Source organism: Rhinichthys klamathensis, unplaced genomic scaffold (genome assembly GCF_029890125.1).
Source record: "Rhinichthys klamathensis goyatoka isolate OS25496 unplaced genomic scaffold, OSU_Roscu_1.1 h1tg000764l_1, whole genome shotgun sequence".
NCBI lineage: Eukaryota > Metazoa > Chordata > Actinopteri > Cypriniformes > Leuciscidae > Rhinichthys > Rhinichthys klamathensis.
This window is the reverse complement of record NW_026607165.1, coordinates 228,249-243,457: the sequence shown is the minus strand read 5'-3', so window position 1 is coordinate 243,457 and position 15,209 is coordinate 228,249. Positions and strand designations below refer to the sequence as shown.

Sequence of the window (15,209 nt, the reverse complement as noted above, 5' to 3'; positions counted from 1 at the left end):
CCTATTAATATATTGATTTATTTTTTATTTTTTAAAGTTTTAGTAAATTTGTTTTTGTCGTTTTTATTAGTTTTTTTAATATGTCTACAATTTTGATTCCAGTTTTAGTTGTTTTACATCAGGTTAAACAAAACAAAAATGAGAAATGCTGAGCTGAAGTCATATTTTAATTAATTTTACAGTTTATTTTATTTCAAGTAACAAACCTTTTTAGTTAACTAAAACTTTTATGGTTTTATTCCATTATAACATATATAATGTGTGTGTATATATATATATATATATATATATATATATATATATACATATAGACCTATATATATTGTGACAGCATGAGAGGTTCAGGATCTTCAGCTTGTGCAATTTCCCAGTAAACACCGCTTTAACAGTCTCTTCAGTATGCAGGTGTGGGTTTAATATTCAAACCGAAGGTTTTCAACTCAAAGCACTTCAGCTCACAACAAAATAACTTAATCTTCTTTGTTTCACACATACTTGTCTTTTCCCAACCACACACACCTACAGCATTCTCTCACACCTTCTATTAGACCCTGCTGCCGGTCTTATTAGCTGCAGCTGCTACTGCTATCTCTGGCAGCCTGGGTTTTGTAGTCCTTAATAGGCAGCCATCTTGCTTCCCAGCTTCCACGTGTGGTGACCTGGGAGTGTTAGTTCTTAACAAGACGAGCCATCTTAGAGCAATGTATCTGCCCTCTAGTACACGCCCTCTCATGATGCCACAATATATCATAATTGTAATTAAGAGTAACTGCATTGAACATTTTCTATAGACATTTAATGGCATATAAACAGACATTCACTGGAAAAGCAGCCACTTTTTTTTTTTTGAAACAATCACTATCGCTCAAAAACAAGCACTAGTTCACAGTGAGTAGTGTGTGGAAACAGGTCCACAGGGACAGCCACAGTTGGTTTGAAGGCTTCACCAGTGATTTTTCTCTTATAACCAGAGCAGAGCTCTCTAAAGTTCCTCATTGCCTCCCCATCAGGTTTGCATGATATATAGACAAGCCTTCTTATGGCTGGGTGGTTCCTCAAAGCTCTGACAACTCGATAATGTAGGCCAGCCCGGGACGGATTCACAACAGCTGTCAGTCCGCCATCAGAATTCAAAGTGGGCATCATATTTGGCAGAACAACTTCTGCTTTGCCTGAGAGAAATTGACAGTTATGAACTCTGTTTATTGCTGCATTATACTTGGCGTCCTCGACCGCCTGCTCAATGAGCTCTATGCCAATGACTCTCTCCATCTGTGGGGATAACGAAATGCCAATGGCTCCAGTACCACAGCATACATCCAGCAGTGTGCCCCCAACAGAAGCCCGATTCAGCTCCGCAACAGTTTTGTACAAAGCTTCCGCTGCTCCCCGATTCACCTGGAAGAAAGAATCAGCAGAAATGCGGAACTTGAAGCCGAGCACCTCCTCAAAGATATGGGGCTGTCCGTGCAGAAGCTGATAGGGGGATTGTTCATTACTGCAACGGGTCATTGTGCTCTCCTGGAAATAAAGAGAATCCAGCTGACAAACTGCTCCGGGACCTTGTGTGAAGTACTCCACCAGAGCAGCTTTATGGATGCCAATATCCTCAGGCCTTAGGTTTTGAGGATGGAAGTAGACAATGGCCATGGTGTGACCGGCAGAATTGGTTCTTATCATGATTTCTCTCCAGTGGCCACCATCATGAAACAAAATGCATGGTCGGAGTGGTGAACGTCGTATAAAATCTTCATAGTACCTTGCAACCATGCTGTGTTTTGAAGGCATGTTCAGGAGATGGTCACCATGGACACATACTATGTTACCCGTTCTTCCATTGCCTATATAAAATCCAACAGTTTTTGGATTCCCATCTTCCCCTTTGTTGACAGAGAAGGTTGATTTATTGCGGTATCCATCTCTCACTGGTGAGGGTACTATGGATAGGAGAGGGAATCTTAAGTCGTTTGAAAAAGGGAGCATTGAATCCAGAGCTAGTTGCTTTGTCATCTCAAGCAAGATTTTGTGCTGCTGCTCTTGTTTCCACTGGAGCTGCTTCTCATAATTCATTCTCCACAAAGGAGTCACAGTGTCAGCCAGTCTTTCTTCCCAAGAAAGAGTGTGCCAGTCAGCTGGTAGTTTTGGGTTCCTTTCATTTCTTCTCTTTACAGGCTTACAGCAAGTATTGACACCACAGCGGCTAGTTATTAAATAACCGAAACATATTTTTGGTACAGTGACGATTTTTTTCAACAATGGCCAGGTTAAATGTAAGCGCATTGTTTCATATGCACGCGACATTGGTGCAGACTTCTAGCCTATCAGTGTCAGTGAGCCCGTGGGTTCACACGCTCAAACAGTGCTGTAGTCTATATATATTCCGCCTCGCTATTTAAACGTGTAAACAGACCGCTAAAACAAATATTGTTTCTTCTACCTTTTTTCCATGTGCCAACTTGACAACATTTTGATACGGCGCTCTAATGACGCTACTTTCTTTACTAGTGCGCCCACTCTGCTTTAAGACCGCAAAAGTCGGTTACCGGAAGTAGGCCTACTACTTTTAACTTTTTTTTAAATTATTATTTGTATTTTATTATTATGCTTCAACAACACAAACAAACAAGGTACATTATCAAATCTCTGAATATAACAGCAATTGTTCAGCCTTAGGTTGAGCAGTACTACTTTTAACTATTTATTTTATTTTATTTTATTTGTATTATCTTAAAAGTCTACTATAATATGTAGATATAATTACAGGTTCCCATCGTGACAACCTACACCGTAAAAGGTGAATAAATAAATAAAAACAATAAAACAAAAAGAAAAAGAAATTAAAGAATAAAAGGATCAAGAACTACTTTATTTTGCATTGTAAAATGTATCATTGTTTGCTTTGTAAATACAAATGTAGGCCTACAGTTCTGTCAATCTGTAGAAAAGCAAAGTAGCTACCACATAGTTTCATTTATACATGCAAGAGTGGATTATTATTATTATAATATTAATCATATTCATTATTATTATTATTATTATTAAGGAACAAAAAATTACATTGTACAAACTTTCTTAGGAGAACAAACACATTCAGATAAGCAGAATAAGCCAAAGAATGAATGAAGTAAAAGATTTATAAATTAATGTGATTTTAAAATATATTAAATAAAAAAACAAATTAATAAATGAACAAATAAATCAAATATAATGTAAAACACGGATAAGTAGAGGAAAGTAGTTTACCGGTAAACGTTACCAATAATATCACCAAACCTTTCTGATATTTCTTCAGGAATCTGCCAAATGTATTATTGTTATTAGTTAAATAAAGAAAAGATTTAAGAGAAGTGAGCCTTTTATAGCAGATGTTTTTGTTGTAAGTTGATAGATAGATAGATAGATAGATAGATAGATAGATAGATAGATAGATAGATAGATAGATAGATAGATAGATAGATAGATAGATAGATAGATAGAAGTTTATATTGTAAAAGTTGTTATTTTATCACACGCCTAATTTAGTATTATTTATAATTTTTAGTTAAATAGGCTAAATAAACGATTTAAGAAGTGAGTCTTTTATAGCAGTTTATATTGTAACTTTTTTAAGTAATTTATTATTATTATTATCATCATCGTCATTATTTATAGGTTTAAGTAATTTTACAATAATGGGAAACCTTAGCTTACAGAGTGGACGTTCTATCCACCAGTGAAAAACTCTTGACTCTGTTGCAAACGTCATCAAACTGCGTCTTTTGGTTCAGGAAAGAGATCAGTCATCAGTTCCGCCGTCGCAATGGAATCAAACAAGGACGAAGCGGAACGCTGCATCGAAATAGCGATCGCAGCGCTGCGAGATAATGAGCTCGACAAATCCAGACGGTTCCTCGAGAAGGCACAGAGACTGTTTCCCACGGACAAGGCGAGATGTGCGTGTACTGTAAATAAGTGTATAGTGGAGATCGTAGGAGGTCTGTTAAAGGGCCACCAGAAAACCTGAAGCCTGTAGTTAGACGGTAATTAAGGCCCGGAGATCTCGATCTCTTATAACTGCGGAATAACCGCATTTTCTACTTTTAAATGATCAAACTGTATGTTAGAAAAACACGAACCATATATTTTGTGCTCTTGGTTCTATATCACTTCTGTTGGATGTCAATATAGGCTACTATTTACATATGTAGGTAATGTAATCTAACATAATATAAGGTAAATTGAAATTCAATATGAATATTTTCACTGATAGATAGATATTTACACAGACAGACAGACAAACAGACACCAGTGCTGCTTGTTAAAATGTAAGTGCTCTTGTCTCAGCTTTACTAGAGTCTATTGCTGAGAATGGAGGACCTTCTACAAGTGAACAAAACTTCGGAGAACATGATGGTTTACGAAACAGAAGCCAGAACGCTGAAGATCACTCCTCTGGACATGGTGCCACAGAATCTGCCAAACCTTACACATCAGAGCAGCTGGATGCTGTCAAAAGGTCTGTTATTTGTTTCAGACTACTTGCTTAAAAGACGAGGCTGTGGTGATTTGATTTATATGTGTGCATAGTGGTTTCATTACCTAACTACGTTCTTCCTATTATACTGTGATCTGTCTTTCCGTTGGTGCAGAATTAAGAGGTGTAAGGACTATTATGAGACTCTTGGAGTCAGTAAAGAAGCCTCTGAGGAGGATCTGAAAAAAGCCTACCGAAAGTTGGCTCTAAAGTTTCATCCAGATAAAAACCATGCACCCGGTGCCACTGAAGCATTTAAAGGTATAATACATTAAACTCATGCATTCAGCGTTTCTTCTCAGTATGGAGAAAGTTTGCATGTGGTCTTCTCATTCGTTCTGTTTCCTGGTCTTCAACAGCTATAGGTAATGCTTACGCAGTTCTCAGTAACCCTGAAAAAAGAAGGCAGTATGATGTCTACGGTGAAGAAAAAGCCCACCCAACTCACAGGCATAGGACAAATCATAGAAATTTCGAGGCAGATATTTCTCCCGAGGACCTTTTCAATATGTTCTTTGGAGGTGGATTTCCAACCAGTGAGTCATGTGACTTTTGAAATGTCGTATTAGAAATGCAACATGTTAGTGGTTGTGGTGGAATACATTCAAAATCCACAAATGTGTCATTGTGCCATTTCTGTTTATGTTTCTAGGTAATGTGCATGTGTACAGCAATGGCAGGATGAGGTTTGGCCATCAGCAGCGACCAGAACGACGAGAACAACAGAGAGAAGTAAGAGTATTCCAAGTTTATAAGAGTTTTTTGTGCAGATTTTTTACTAGTAGGGAAAGATTCCCCACTTAAGTACAGTGTGCATTTACTTAGTTATTGTAACATATTTAGATACAAGTTTTCCATTTACAGAATGTTGATGCATCAGACAATGTGGAAATATGGAAATAAATAGAAACATTTGCTAATTTAGTAATTATCAAGTGTAAAATTACCCCCCTTTTGGGGAAACTTTTGCCAAATGTATACATGACTTTTGATATCATTCCTCATAAAACATTCATATATTTTTTAATGTGTCATTAATATGAAATACTAAATCAACTGTTCTTGTTACGAAGCATAGGAGACGTTCAGATCCAAGTGCAGCTTGTCCTTTATTTAACAGAGTAGTCACCAGGCAAGGGTCAAACACCAGCAAACACAGCAGAGAAGATCAGGCAAAATCGTGGTCAGTAAACAGGCAGGATATCAGGGCAGGCAGCAAACAGGAAGGATACAGGAACCAGGCAGAAGATCAGGAACAGACAAGGTCAAAACAGGCAGGAATATACATGGGAAAACGCTTGGAAATGTTCGCAGCAGCAAAACAAGACTTCGCGGTGAGTGAATGAATGAGCATGGTATATATGGACTGAGACTAACAGGATGATGACACACAGGTGAATGCAATCAGAGAATGAGGTACAGGTGATTGTGATCAGTGATGAGTCCGGGCAGTGAGTTATGGGAAATGTAGTCTGTGAGTGAACGTGAGAGTCTGATGTGGAGTCCCCTCTGGTGGCTCTCAAGGGCACTCCAGCTGGTAACCGTTACATAGCCCCCCCTTTAAGGAGCGGATTCCAGACGCTCCTCAAATTGTCCAGGAGGGAGGTGGAGCGGAGGCGGACCTGGGGGCGGGATGGAGGGCCAGGCCCATGGAGCGGAAGAGGACCTGGAGACTGCGGCAAGACTGGAGACCAGGGCGGAGCAGGCAGTGCAGGCGACCAGGGCGGAGCAGGCTGTGCAGGCGACCAGGGCGGAGCAGGCTGTGCAGGCGACCAGGGCGGAGCAGGCTGTGCAGGCGACCAGGGCGGAGCAGGCTGTGCAGGCGACCAGGGCGGAGCAGGCTGTGCAGGCGACCAGGGCGGAGCAGGCTGTGCAGGCGACCAGGGCAGAGCAGGCTGTGCAGGCGACCAGGGCGGAGCAGACAGTCCATCGGGCGGCCAGGGCGGAGCAGACAGTCCATCGGGCGGCCCAGGCGGTGAAGACCCTTCGGGCGGCCACAGCGGTGAAGACCCTTCGGGCGGTGAAGACCCTTTGGGCGGCCACGGCGGTGAAGACCCCTCGGGCGGCCACGGCGGTGAAGACCCCTCGGGCGGCCACGGCGGTGAAGACCCCTCGGGCGACCACGGCGGTGAAGACCCCTCGGGCGGCCACGGCGGTGAAGACCCCTCGGGCGGCCACGGCGCAGGAACAGGCACCGGCTGAGGAACAGACACCGGCTCAGGAACTGGAACAGACTCTGGCTCTGGCTCAGGAACAGGAACAGACTCTGTGACGACGGCCATCTTGTCCGTAGACACTGGCTCGGAGGCGGTCATCTTGTCCGTAGACACTGGCTCGGAGGCGGCCATCTTGTCCGTAGACACTGGCTCGGAGGCGGCCATCTTGTCCGTAGACACTGGCGTGGAGTCGGCCATCTTGTCCGAAGACACAGGCGTGGAGTCGGCCATCTTGTCTGAAGACACAGGATCAGGATCAGGCTCAGGATCAGGATCAAGATTGGCAGAAGTGATGTGAAGCTCAGTCGCTGGATCGGCAGAAGTGACGTGAAGCTCAGTCTCTGGATCGGCAGAAGTGACGTGAAGCTCAGTCTCTGGATCGGCAGAAGTGACGTGAAGCTCAGTCTCTGGATCGGCAGAAGTGACGTGAAGCTCAGTCTCTGGATCGGCAGAAGTGACGTGAAGCTCAGTCTCTGGATCGGCAGAAGTGACGTGAAGCTCAGTCTCTGGATCGGCAGAAATGACGTGAAGCTCAGTCTCTGGATCGGCAGAAGTGACGTGAAGCTCAGTCTCTGGATCGGCAGAAGTGACGTGAAGCTCAGTCTCTTGCTCGGCGGTCTCTGGCGGGACGGTCTCTGCGGGATGAGACTCTGGCTGGACGGTCTCGGCAGGACGAGACCCTGAAACAATGGCCCTCTTGGCACCACGTGCAGACATCAGCGGGGAATCTGCCACGCTGGAAACCAGTCCTGGGCGGCCATAGACCGATCTGGTGGCAGGCTTTATGGTTGGTGTGACGTGGAGAAACTCAGGCTCGTCGTGGCTGACGTGAAACTCAGGCTGAGGGGATACTGTGGGTTCACGGAGTTCCTCATCTACCACACCCACCGTATACACTGAACCGCTTAACAGAAGGGCCAGTTCAATATAGCTCTCTAATGTCCCGTGAGGGTCATGCAAGGGCATGAATGAACTGAGCGGTTCAGATAGTCCTCCTCGGAAAAAGATCATCTGGCACTCTGTGTTCATTGAGGTGAGATGTGCCAGTTCAATAAACTCCGCGACATAGTCTTCAATGGACCGATTCTCCTGACGGAGACGCATGATTTGGACGTCTGGACTCATAGTTGGCATCGCTGCTGGATCTCGGTGTGGCGAAGTCTTCTGTTACGAAGCATAGGAGACGTTCAGATCCAAGTGCAGCTTGTCCTTTATTTAACAGAGTAGTCACCAGGCAAGGGTCAAACACCAGCAAACACAGCAGAGAAGATCAGGCAAAATCGTGGTCAGTAAACAGGCAGGATATCAGGGCAGGCAGCAAACAGGAAGGATACAGGAACCAGGCAGAAGATCAGGAACAGACAAGGTCAAAACAGGCAGGAATATACATGGGAAAACGCTTGGAAATGTTCGCAGCAGCAAAACAAGACTTCGCGGTGAGTGAATGAATGAGCATGGTATATATGGACTGAGACTAACAGGATGATGACACACAGGTGAATGCAATCAGAGAATGAGGTACAGGTGATTGTGATCAGTGATGAGTCCGGGCAGTGAGTTATGGGAAATGTAGTCTGTGAGTGAACGTGAGAGTCTGATGTGGAGTCCCCTCTGGTGGCTCTCAAGGGCACTCCAGCTGGTAACCGTTACAGTTCTATTTAAAATGGTGTTTTAGCAATAATTTGTACTATTCATTTGAAAGGTACATTTATTCCATGACTTGCTTATATACTTACCTATACAGACCTATGACACTTCTTTATTTGCCCATATTTTAAATGAAGATATGGTATAATAGCATCACGTGAGGTGACAGAGATGGTACACAAACAAAGTTGCTGAGTTTTTCAATAATTCTACTCCACCTTAAAATTGTTAAAACCAAGCATGTGTTTCTAACAGGCAGAATGCCACCTCTGGTGTAAAAACAGGAAAATGCTAGTGGCGTAAAAGGTCAAATAAATGACATCCAATCAAATTACATCATCTTTTGCATTCAAAACTTACTGCATCCACACAAGCAGTGTGCATATGAGCAGAGTATGCTGCCTTAGCAAATCAAGCTACATTACTGCTGTTCTCGACAATGTACATTTGTAAAAGTGGGGTTTTAGCACTTACTAGCATGAAGAACAAATATAGACACCGACTGTGCATAGAGATCGATAGAAGACCCTGTGTGAGTTCTTGTTTTAAATGTTGATAATGGGTTATAGCTATTATACAAGCAACAATGCCAACAGTTCAACAAACAAAAAGGTAATATTAAGTGATGTTCATTTTAAACACAGTATTGTTAGCTCTATTTTGCAACGAAATAATAGTTCCAACGAAAGCCACATCAGAACTGTTGTGCGTCTCCAACACAGCGGTTTCATTACTGAACGAATCTGCGGCTATGAACGAATTGGAAGAGTCATTATTCATAAATACAGCCAGTTGCTTTGTTAATGAATGAATGATAGAGATGACGCACTCATTAAAACAGTGACTTGCCGCCACTTACTGTCGGTTTTAGTATAATATTTTAAGTATCACTTTTTTTTACCACCACTTCATATTTCTCTATTGAACTTTTTCATTTCAAACATTAGGCATATCTCATAACATTTTTTTGTCTTAGCTGGATTAAATGGTGTGTAAATACATCTAGATGCAGCTTTTACCACTGCAGTGCAAAAATGGCTTTTGTTGATGAGGATTTCATTTGATTCAAATTATCAATTTAGTTTAATTTAATGCTTTATTATATTAATGGAATTTTAAAAAAATGACATAAGTTTAATAGGGTTAGAAAAACTTTGCCTTAATGAAGGTAAAAAATGCACCTGAAAATGAATTTAAGGGGCAGATATTGTCCCTTAATGGAAAATGTGACTGCAGGGGGGTGTGCAGAATAATAATTATTGAATAATTACCCCATGAATTATATTAAGTATTAAATCATTTTTTTTTTTTATAACAGTAGCAAAAACATGCCACTCGGGCTCTTTTGTCCCAATTCTAGGATTTTACCTTTTCACTTCAAAATAATAACTTTTTTTTTTTACTCCACAAATCTAAAAATATTAATGTCCACAAATCCTACATTCATTAATGGACACAAACATCTTTGATATTCAACATAATATAATGTCATTCATAGATCACAATTTTCCAGATACACAAAATGAGATCAGTTAACTTTATAAACTGTTTTGTGTGACCAAATAGCTCAAATATTTAGAGATGACATGACAAAATTAAGAAGAGCATTGTGAAATATTGTGCCATCTATGGCTAAAAGAAAAAAAATTACAATTGTTTACAGAATGTTACTTTGCATTAACTGAGCTGTTGTTATGCATTTAAAATAATTATTCAGAATGATGGAATATAACGGCAGCTGTTTCATTCATGTCATGATGTAACTTTTATTTTAATGAATAATTTTCATTATCCAGGGTGGCCTTGCCTTGTTTGTACAGCTGATGCCCATACTCATTCTGATCATAGTCTCAGCTCTCAGCCAGATGATGGTTTCCAGTCCTCCATACAGCCTCAGCCACAGACCGTAAGACCAAACATTGACCGAAATGTGCATTATCTTAAAATTATGATCTGGTGTGCTTGGTATATTATTATTATTATTATTATACACTATTATTTTAAACTGGTGTGTGACAATACTTGCTTAAGATGCTTTTTTTTAACTAATTTCATGTAGTGTGTAATATTGCTGTTTGTGAATGTAAAAGGTCTGCAGAGTTTTAAAGATCAACGTGCACAACAAATAAAGTTATTGTCTCCTAAAAGAAAGAATCGAATATGAACTGCTGAAACGATTCCTCAGCAATTCTAGTCTCACTTCCTGTTACAATGTAACCTACCTGACCCGCTTCAAGTGGGATTCGAACTGGCATGGGAGGTATGCGCGTTATCAAGGCGTTACAGGTCTCTGGCGTCAGTCGCTAGCATGCCTCTTGAAGCCAGGGGACTGAGGTTTACTCGCACAGCTCTTACTAAGCACTCATCCCCTTAAACATCACTCCCATCCAGGTCACGGCACCAAATGTAACCAGTCCTACTCGACCCGCTCCAGCGGGATTCAAACCGGATTTGCCCTTAAACACTGTAGTTGTAGCTGAGTTAGAGACTGAATCTTCGAACAAACCATTTTCATAAGCTTTGAGAAATGAGGTGATGTGCAATGTATATTAGGAGACAATTGAAGTGTTTTTTTACCTTTGATGCATGTAAACCTATTATAGGAGACCTCTAAAAACAAAATTAGGGACCTTTAAAATAGCATAATAGAGGCACTTTAAAAGTTATATGAAACTCTTTCTCTATCTCATTGTGCATTTTGAGCTAGTTGTCAAACTATGTTATATATTGTTTGTTTTCATTTTTAAACCTCAATTTTACAGAGAAATGTTTAAAGTGAAAGCAAAAACATGTTTATTTTGAAGAATGATGGTTGTCTTGTGGGTGATAAATATCTCTGACGTTATTGTACATTCCACCTGCTTTAGATCCATGGGCCACACAAACAGGCGACACACTCCTACTCTGAAGGTGCCTTACTATGTTGGCGACCACTTCTCAGAAGAATATACAGGAATGAATCTCAAGAATGTTGAACAAAGTGTGGAGGATGACTATATATCAAACCTGAGAAACAACTGCTGGAAGGAGAAACAACAAAGTATGTGATGCATATGAAGCTGCTTAATAATGCGTGATGTAAAAAACAACAAAAAGTAATGCAAGTGTAATTTTGCATAATATTCTGAAAACCTAGACATCTGTGCTCTTATTTGCAGAGGAAGGCTTGTTGTATCGGGCACGTTACTTTGGGGACACAGACTTGTACCAAAGAGCGCAGAAAATGGCAACACCCAGTTGCTCGAAACTTTCAGATATACAGGTTCTGATACATGGACACTGAGTAGCAGAAAGTGAGTCAACGGTTTACTTTCCTTTTCTGAATTTTAGCTTGTTTATCTAGTGCGTTCTTACTTGTGGACTTTCTTTGACCGTTTGTGTTCGTTTCAGGTAGTGTCCTGTTGTGACGTCATTTGAAGATGTTCGTGTACAGAAATGTTCTGTTCTCTTTGCTAAAACGGGACATTGCATTGCACCAGTTTAAGAGAAGCAAAGATAGCCCATCCTGGTGCCACAGGAGTTCGCTCTCATCTCTCCTTCAAAATTTTCGGAAAATTACAAGTCGTGGAAGATCTTAACATCTGTGAAGTAGTTTTAAATATGGATTAAAAAATGTAATGAATTAAGAATGAAAAATTAGATGATTTGCTGGTAGAGAGGAAAGTAAACTGCTGTTAAATGGTAATCAATGCTGCTAGCTTACTGCTTTTCCTTTTTTATTTACACCTCGTTTTTTCTTAAAGCATTTTTTCAACACCCATATTTGGGCTTTCTGAGCCAAATCTGAAATTTCTAGTAGTGTTTAAATCTGTTGATCTGACCACAGAAAGTCAAATGAGTACGTCGGTGTCATTCAGCATTTAATGAATTGTTTTGCCTGTTGGATTTTTAAAAAGAATGTTTGAGATTTATGCAAATGGACAATTAATTATTTATTAAATGGTGTCATACTATTTCTTCCATTTTAATTTATTTTTTCTTAGAAAATGTATTAACATTCATTTAACAGTGTGTTTTGCAAAGTGTAGATTGAAGGTTCTAAAGCATAATCAAGTGCCTTGCCAGCTCCAGTCTTGCTGTATACTGTCCCTGCGTATATGTAATATAGGAAGAAAAAACATCACTGCTTGAAGATAGTGCTTAGACTAATTAGCCACTGAAATTCTAATTTTCTGGAGATTTTCTTTTTTATATACGTATATATATATTATGTTCTTTCGGTTCAGTGCAACATTTTATGATTTTGTGTGTATGTATGTAATGTAACATAGTTACCCAAAAGGAAATAAACAATAAGAATAAATTTTCTTTTTAACAAATTTAGAGTTAAAATATAATCATGCTTAATTTCCATACTCCAATAATAAGTCGTCTTTATAGCCAAGTCTGTTTGGACATACATTTCTTTTAATTCAGAAATTCTCTTGTGCTCCCCAAAGATGCATTTAACCAATCAAAAATACATTAAAATCAGTAATGTTGTGAAATAATATTACGATTTCAAATATGTTTTCTGTTATAATATATTTTAAAACGTAGAAAGATGATTTTTTTTAGCATCATTACTCCAGTCTTCAGCATCACATGATTCTTCATAAACCCTTCTAATATGCAGATTTGTTGCTCAAGAAACATTTCTTCTTATTATCAATGTTATTTTCATGGAAACCGTGATACATTTTTGTTAAGATTATTTGATAAATAGAAAGTTCAAAATAACAGCATTTATTTGAAATCGATTTTTGTAACAATTTAAGTCTTTACTGTCACTTTTAATGAGTCCTTGCTGTATGAAACTACAAGGAAAGTATTCATTTTTTAAAAAAGAAATCGTACTGACTATAGATTGAGATCAGCAGTCGACATGTCAGTTTTGGAATTGCCCACCGGGAGGCAGTCATGAGCTTTGCCGCTAGAAATCAATAAAGAAATACACGCTATTTCCGCATCAACATCTCTGTTATGGGCATAACAATACATACAAAACACAAATGCATATTAAAATCATGAACTATCCTATCAAGACCTAAAAAAAGAAGCATACATGCCTTTTTAAGTCTTGATTGGGTCGTTCTATGTTAATCTTCTGTAAGCATTGATATGCATCATACCTTTTCTGTGTGTGTTGTTGATCATACAGTAATAATAGCCACTCAGATTTGACATGGCAATTCCAACACTGACGTGTCGACTGCAGATCCCAATCTATATATATTTATTTATACTTGCCTTGTAATTTCATTCATACTTTCCTTGCTTCATTAAGCAAGGACATCCAGGCTGACTAAAAGGCCCGAGTGTCCGGTCTGATGCAGGTGGGCTCAGTGTTGGTGGTCAGAGTTTCATGAAATCATGAATTGAGCTGATTTTATGGGCAGCACAGTGAAGGAAGGAGCAACAGAAAAATCCCTGGACTGCTTTGAGTAGTCAGTAACCATAGAAACACCATGCTTTTGGTAAAGAATACAGACTCCTGTTTTGTCTGTGGTCACTGATGTTTAAAGTCTTGGAAACCATTATTATGTCCAGAAGAACTATGAACTGATTGTGAATGCATGTGGCATGATAATGGCGCCTGACTGCAAAATACTAGAGGTTTTCTTTTCTTTTCTTTTTTGAGGGAGAGGAATGTGTTTGATTATTAATTTCAAGTCTAACCCAGTATGCACACTGCATCTAAATAATGTGTGTCTCTGTGTGTGTCTTCATCCAAAACACTGTTCCATTTAAGATTTGATTTATTGCATGAGAGGACGAAAAGGATCCCAGCTCCCAGAGGGGCCACGAGAAACTCTGATGTTGGATAATTCTTGCTGAGATGTAGTGTTCTTTCATGCAGTTCCAATACGCTGCACAGCAAGTTTAGGTGTAAAGTTACACTTAAGGTTAACATTGAGATCCGAGCCACTTATCTTGTGGACCATGAGGAGGTCGCTTTCCTTCAGTGACATTATTGCACAGATGAGTAATTTATTAAAATGTCATGCCATTTACAATTTGGCCCCCTTTTTGGGGAACCTAACCCTAAAACAACTCTAAAATCCTTCTGTCAGCAAAACTGTGCAAAGATCATGTCTGCCAGTATTGCTGCATGTGGATGAAGGCAATAATGGGCTAAGGCATTGTTTAATGCCTTCAGCGAAGATTAATTGAGCCACTTTAAAGATTATGTTGTGTGCTACTGAGAAAGAGAATGCTGCTGACATTTTGAGTGCAGATTTATACTGGCGAGGATTCGGGGAAGCATGAAAAAAACAACACCTTGCAATGCAGAAGTGAGGATTAAAGCTTTAAAGGCAGAGCAAAAAAAAAAAAAAACTAATCCAGAAAGAATGGGTTATCAGATCTTATTATAACACAGCTTTTTGGAATACTCAATTCTGATCAAAAGTGCCATCCAACGATTATTTTCTAATATTCACATGTCATCCATGAAAGCGCTGCAGCTTACCCAGCTATCAGGGAAAGTTCACAGAACTTAGATAACATTTTGGCAAGGTTCTCTCAAAGTTACATAGGAACAAAAGTTCTCCAGTAACATTAATAGAACATTCGTTCAAAGTTAACTGGTCTTTAATAATGTTCTCCAAACGTTTGCACAAAATTAATCTATAGCCTACATCACAAACGTGTTTTTTTTTCTTTAAAATGTTTTAGTTGGATGTTCGTCTAACGTTTTTTAAATGTTACTAGTTTCAGAATGCTTAGGGAACATTCAAAAGTAACAATCCCATAATGTTTGAAAAATGGAATGTTCCCTTTTTACCAAGAATTTTTTTTTTTTGGAAAACATTTAAAAAACTGGAACTCGTTCAGTCTTGAATGTTCAGAGA

The 15,209-nt window shown here is 39.6% G+C and overlaps 2 protein-coding genes across 3 annotated transcripts; one reads left to right on the top strand and one right to left on the bottom strand.

The window, feature by feature from the left end:
• Window positions 1-810: 810 nt before the first annotated feature.
• Window positions 811-2,513, bottom strand: trmt2b (tRNA methyltransferase 2 homolog B). Its single transcript, XM_056242925.1, has one exon. It carries the CDS (start codon window positions 2,299-2,301, stop codon window positions 859-861), a length of 1,443 nt encoding a protein of 480 aa, XP_056098900.1. The 5' UTR covers window positions 2,302-2,513; the 3' UTR covers window positions 811-858.
• Window positions 2,514-3,763: 1,250 nt separating this feature from the next.
• dnajb12a (DnaJ heat shock protein family (Hsp40) member B12a) lies at window positions 3,764-12,329 on the top strand. 2 transcript variants are annotated; one of them, XM_056242929.1, is made up of 9 exons: window positions 3,764-3,932; window positions 4,324-4,495; window positions 4,629-4,774; window positions 4,873-5,049; window positions 5,166-5,245; window positions 10,173-10,282; window positions 11,244-11,416; window positions 11,535-11,669; window positions 11,771-12,329. In XM_056242929.1, exons 1-8 carry the CDS (start codon window positions 3,800-3,802, stop codon window positions 11,657-11,659), a joined length of 1,116 nt encoding a protein of 371 aa, XP_056098904.1. In that variant the 5' UTR covers window positions 3,764-3,799; the 3' UTR covers window positions 11,660-11,669; window positions 11,771-12,329. The 2 variants fall into 2 exon arrangements, with proteins under 2 accessions (XP_056098904.1, XP_056098903.1); XM_056242928.1 differs by having other exon boundaries at window positions 11,767-12,329.
• The last annotated feature ends 2,880 nt before the right edge of the window (window positions 12,330-15,209 follow it).

Excerpts from the sequence above, each read along its gene's own strand:
- trmt2b (XM_056242925.1), bottom strand. The coding sequence starts at position 2,301 with ATGTCGCGTGCATATGAAACAATGCGCTTACATTTAACCTGGCCATTG.
- dnajb12a (XM_056242929.1), top strand. The coding sequence starts at position 3,800 with ATGGAATCAAACAAGGACGAAGCGGAACGCTGCATCGAAATAGCGATC. Across the intron at positions 4,775-4,872 it reads TGCCACTGAAGCATTTAAAG|CTATAGGTAATGCTTACGCA; the intron begins GTATAATACATT and ends GGTCTTCAACAG. Across the intron at positions 10,283-11,243 it reads TACAGCCTCAGCCACAGACC|ATCCATGGGCCACACAAACA; the intron begins GTAAGACCAAAC and ends CACCTGCTTTAG.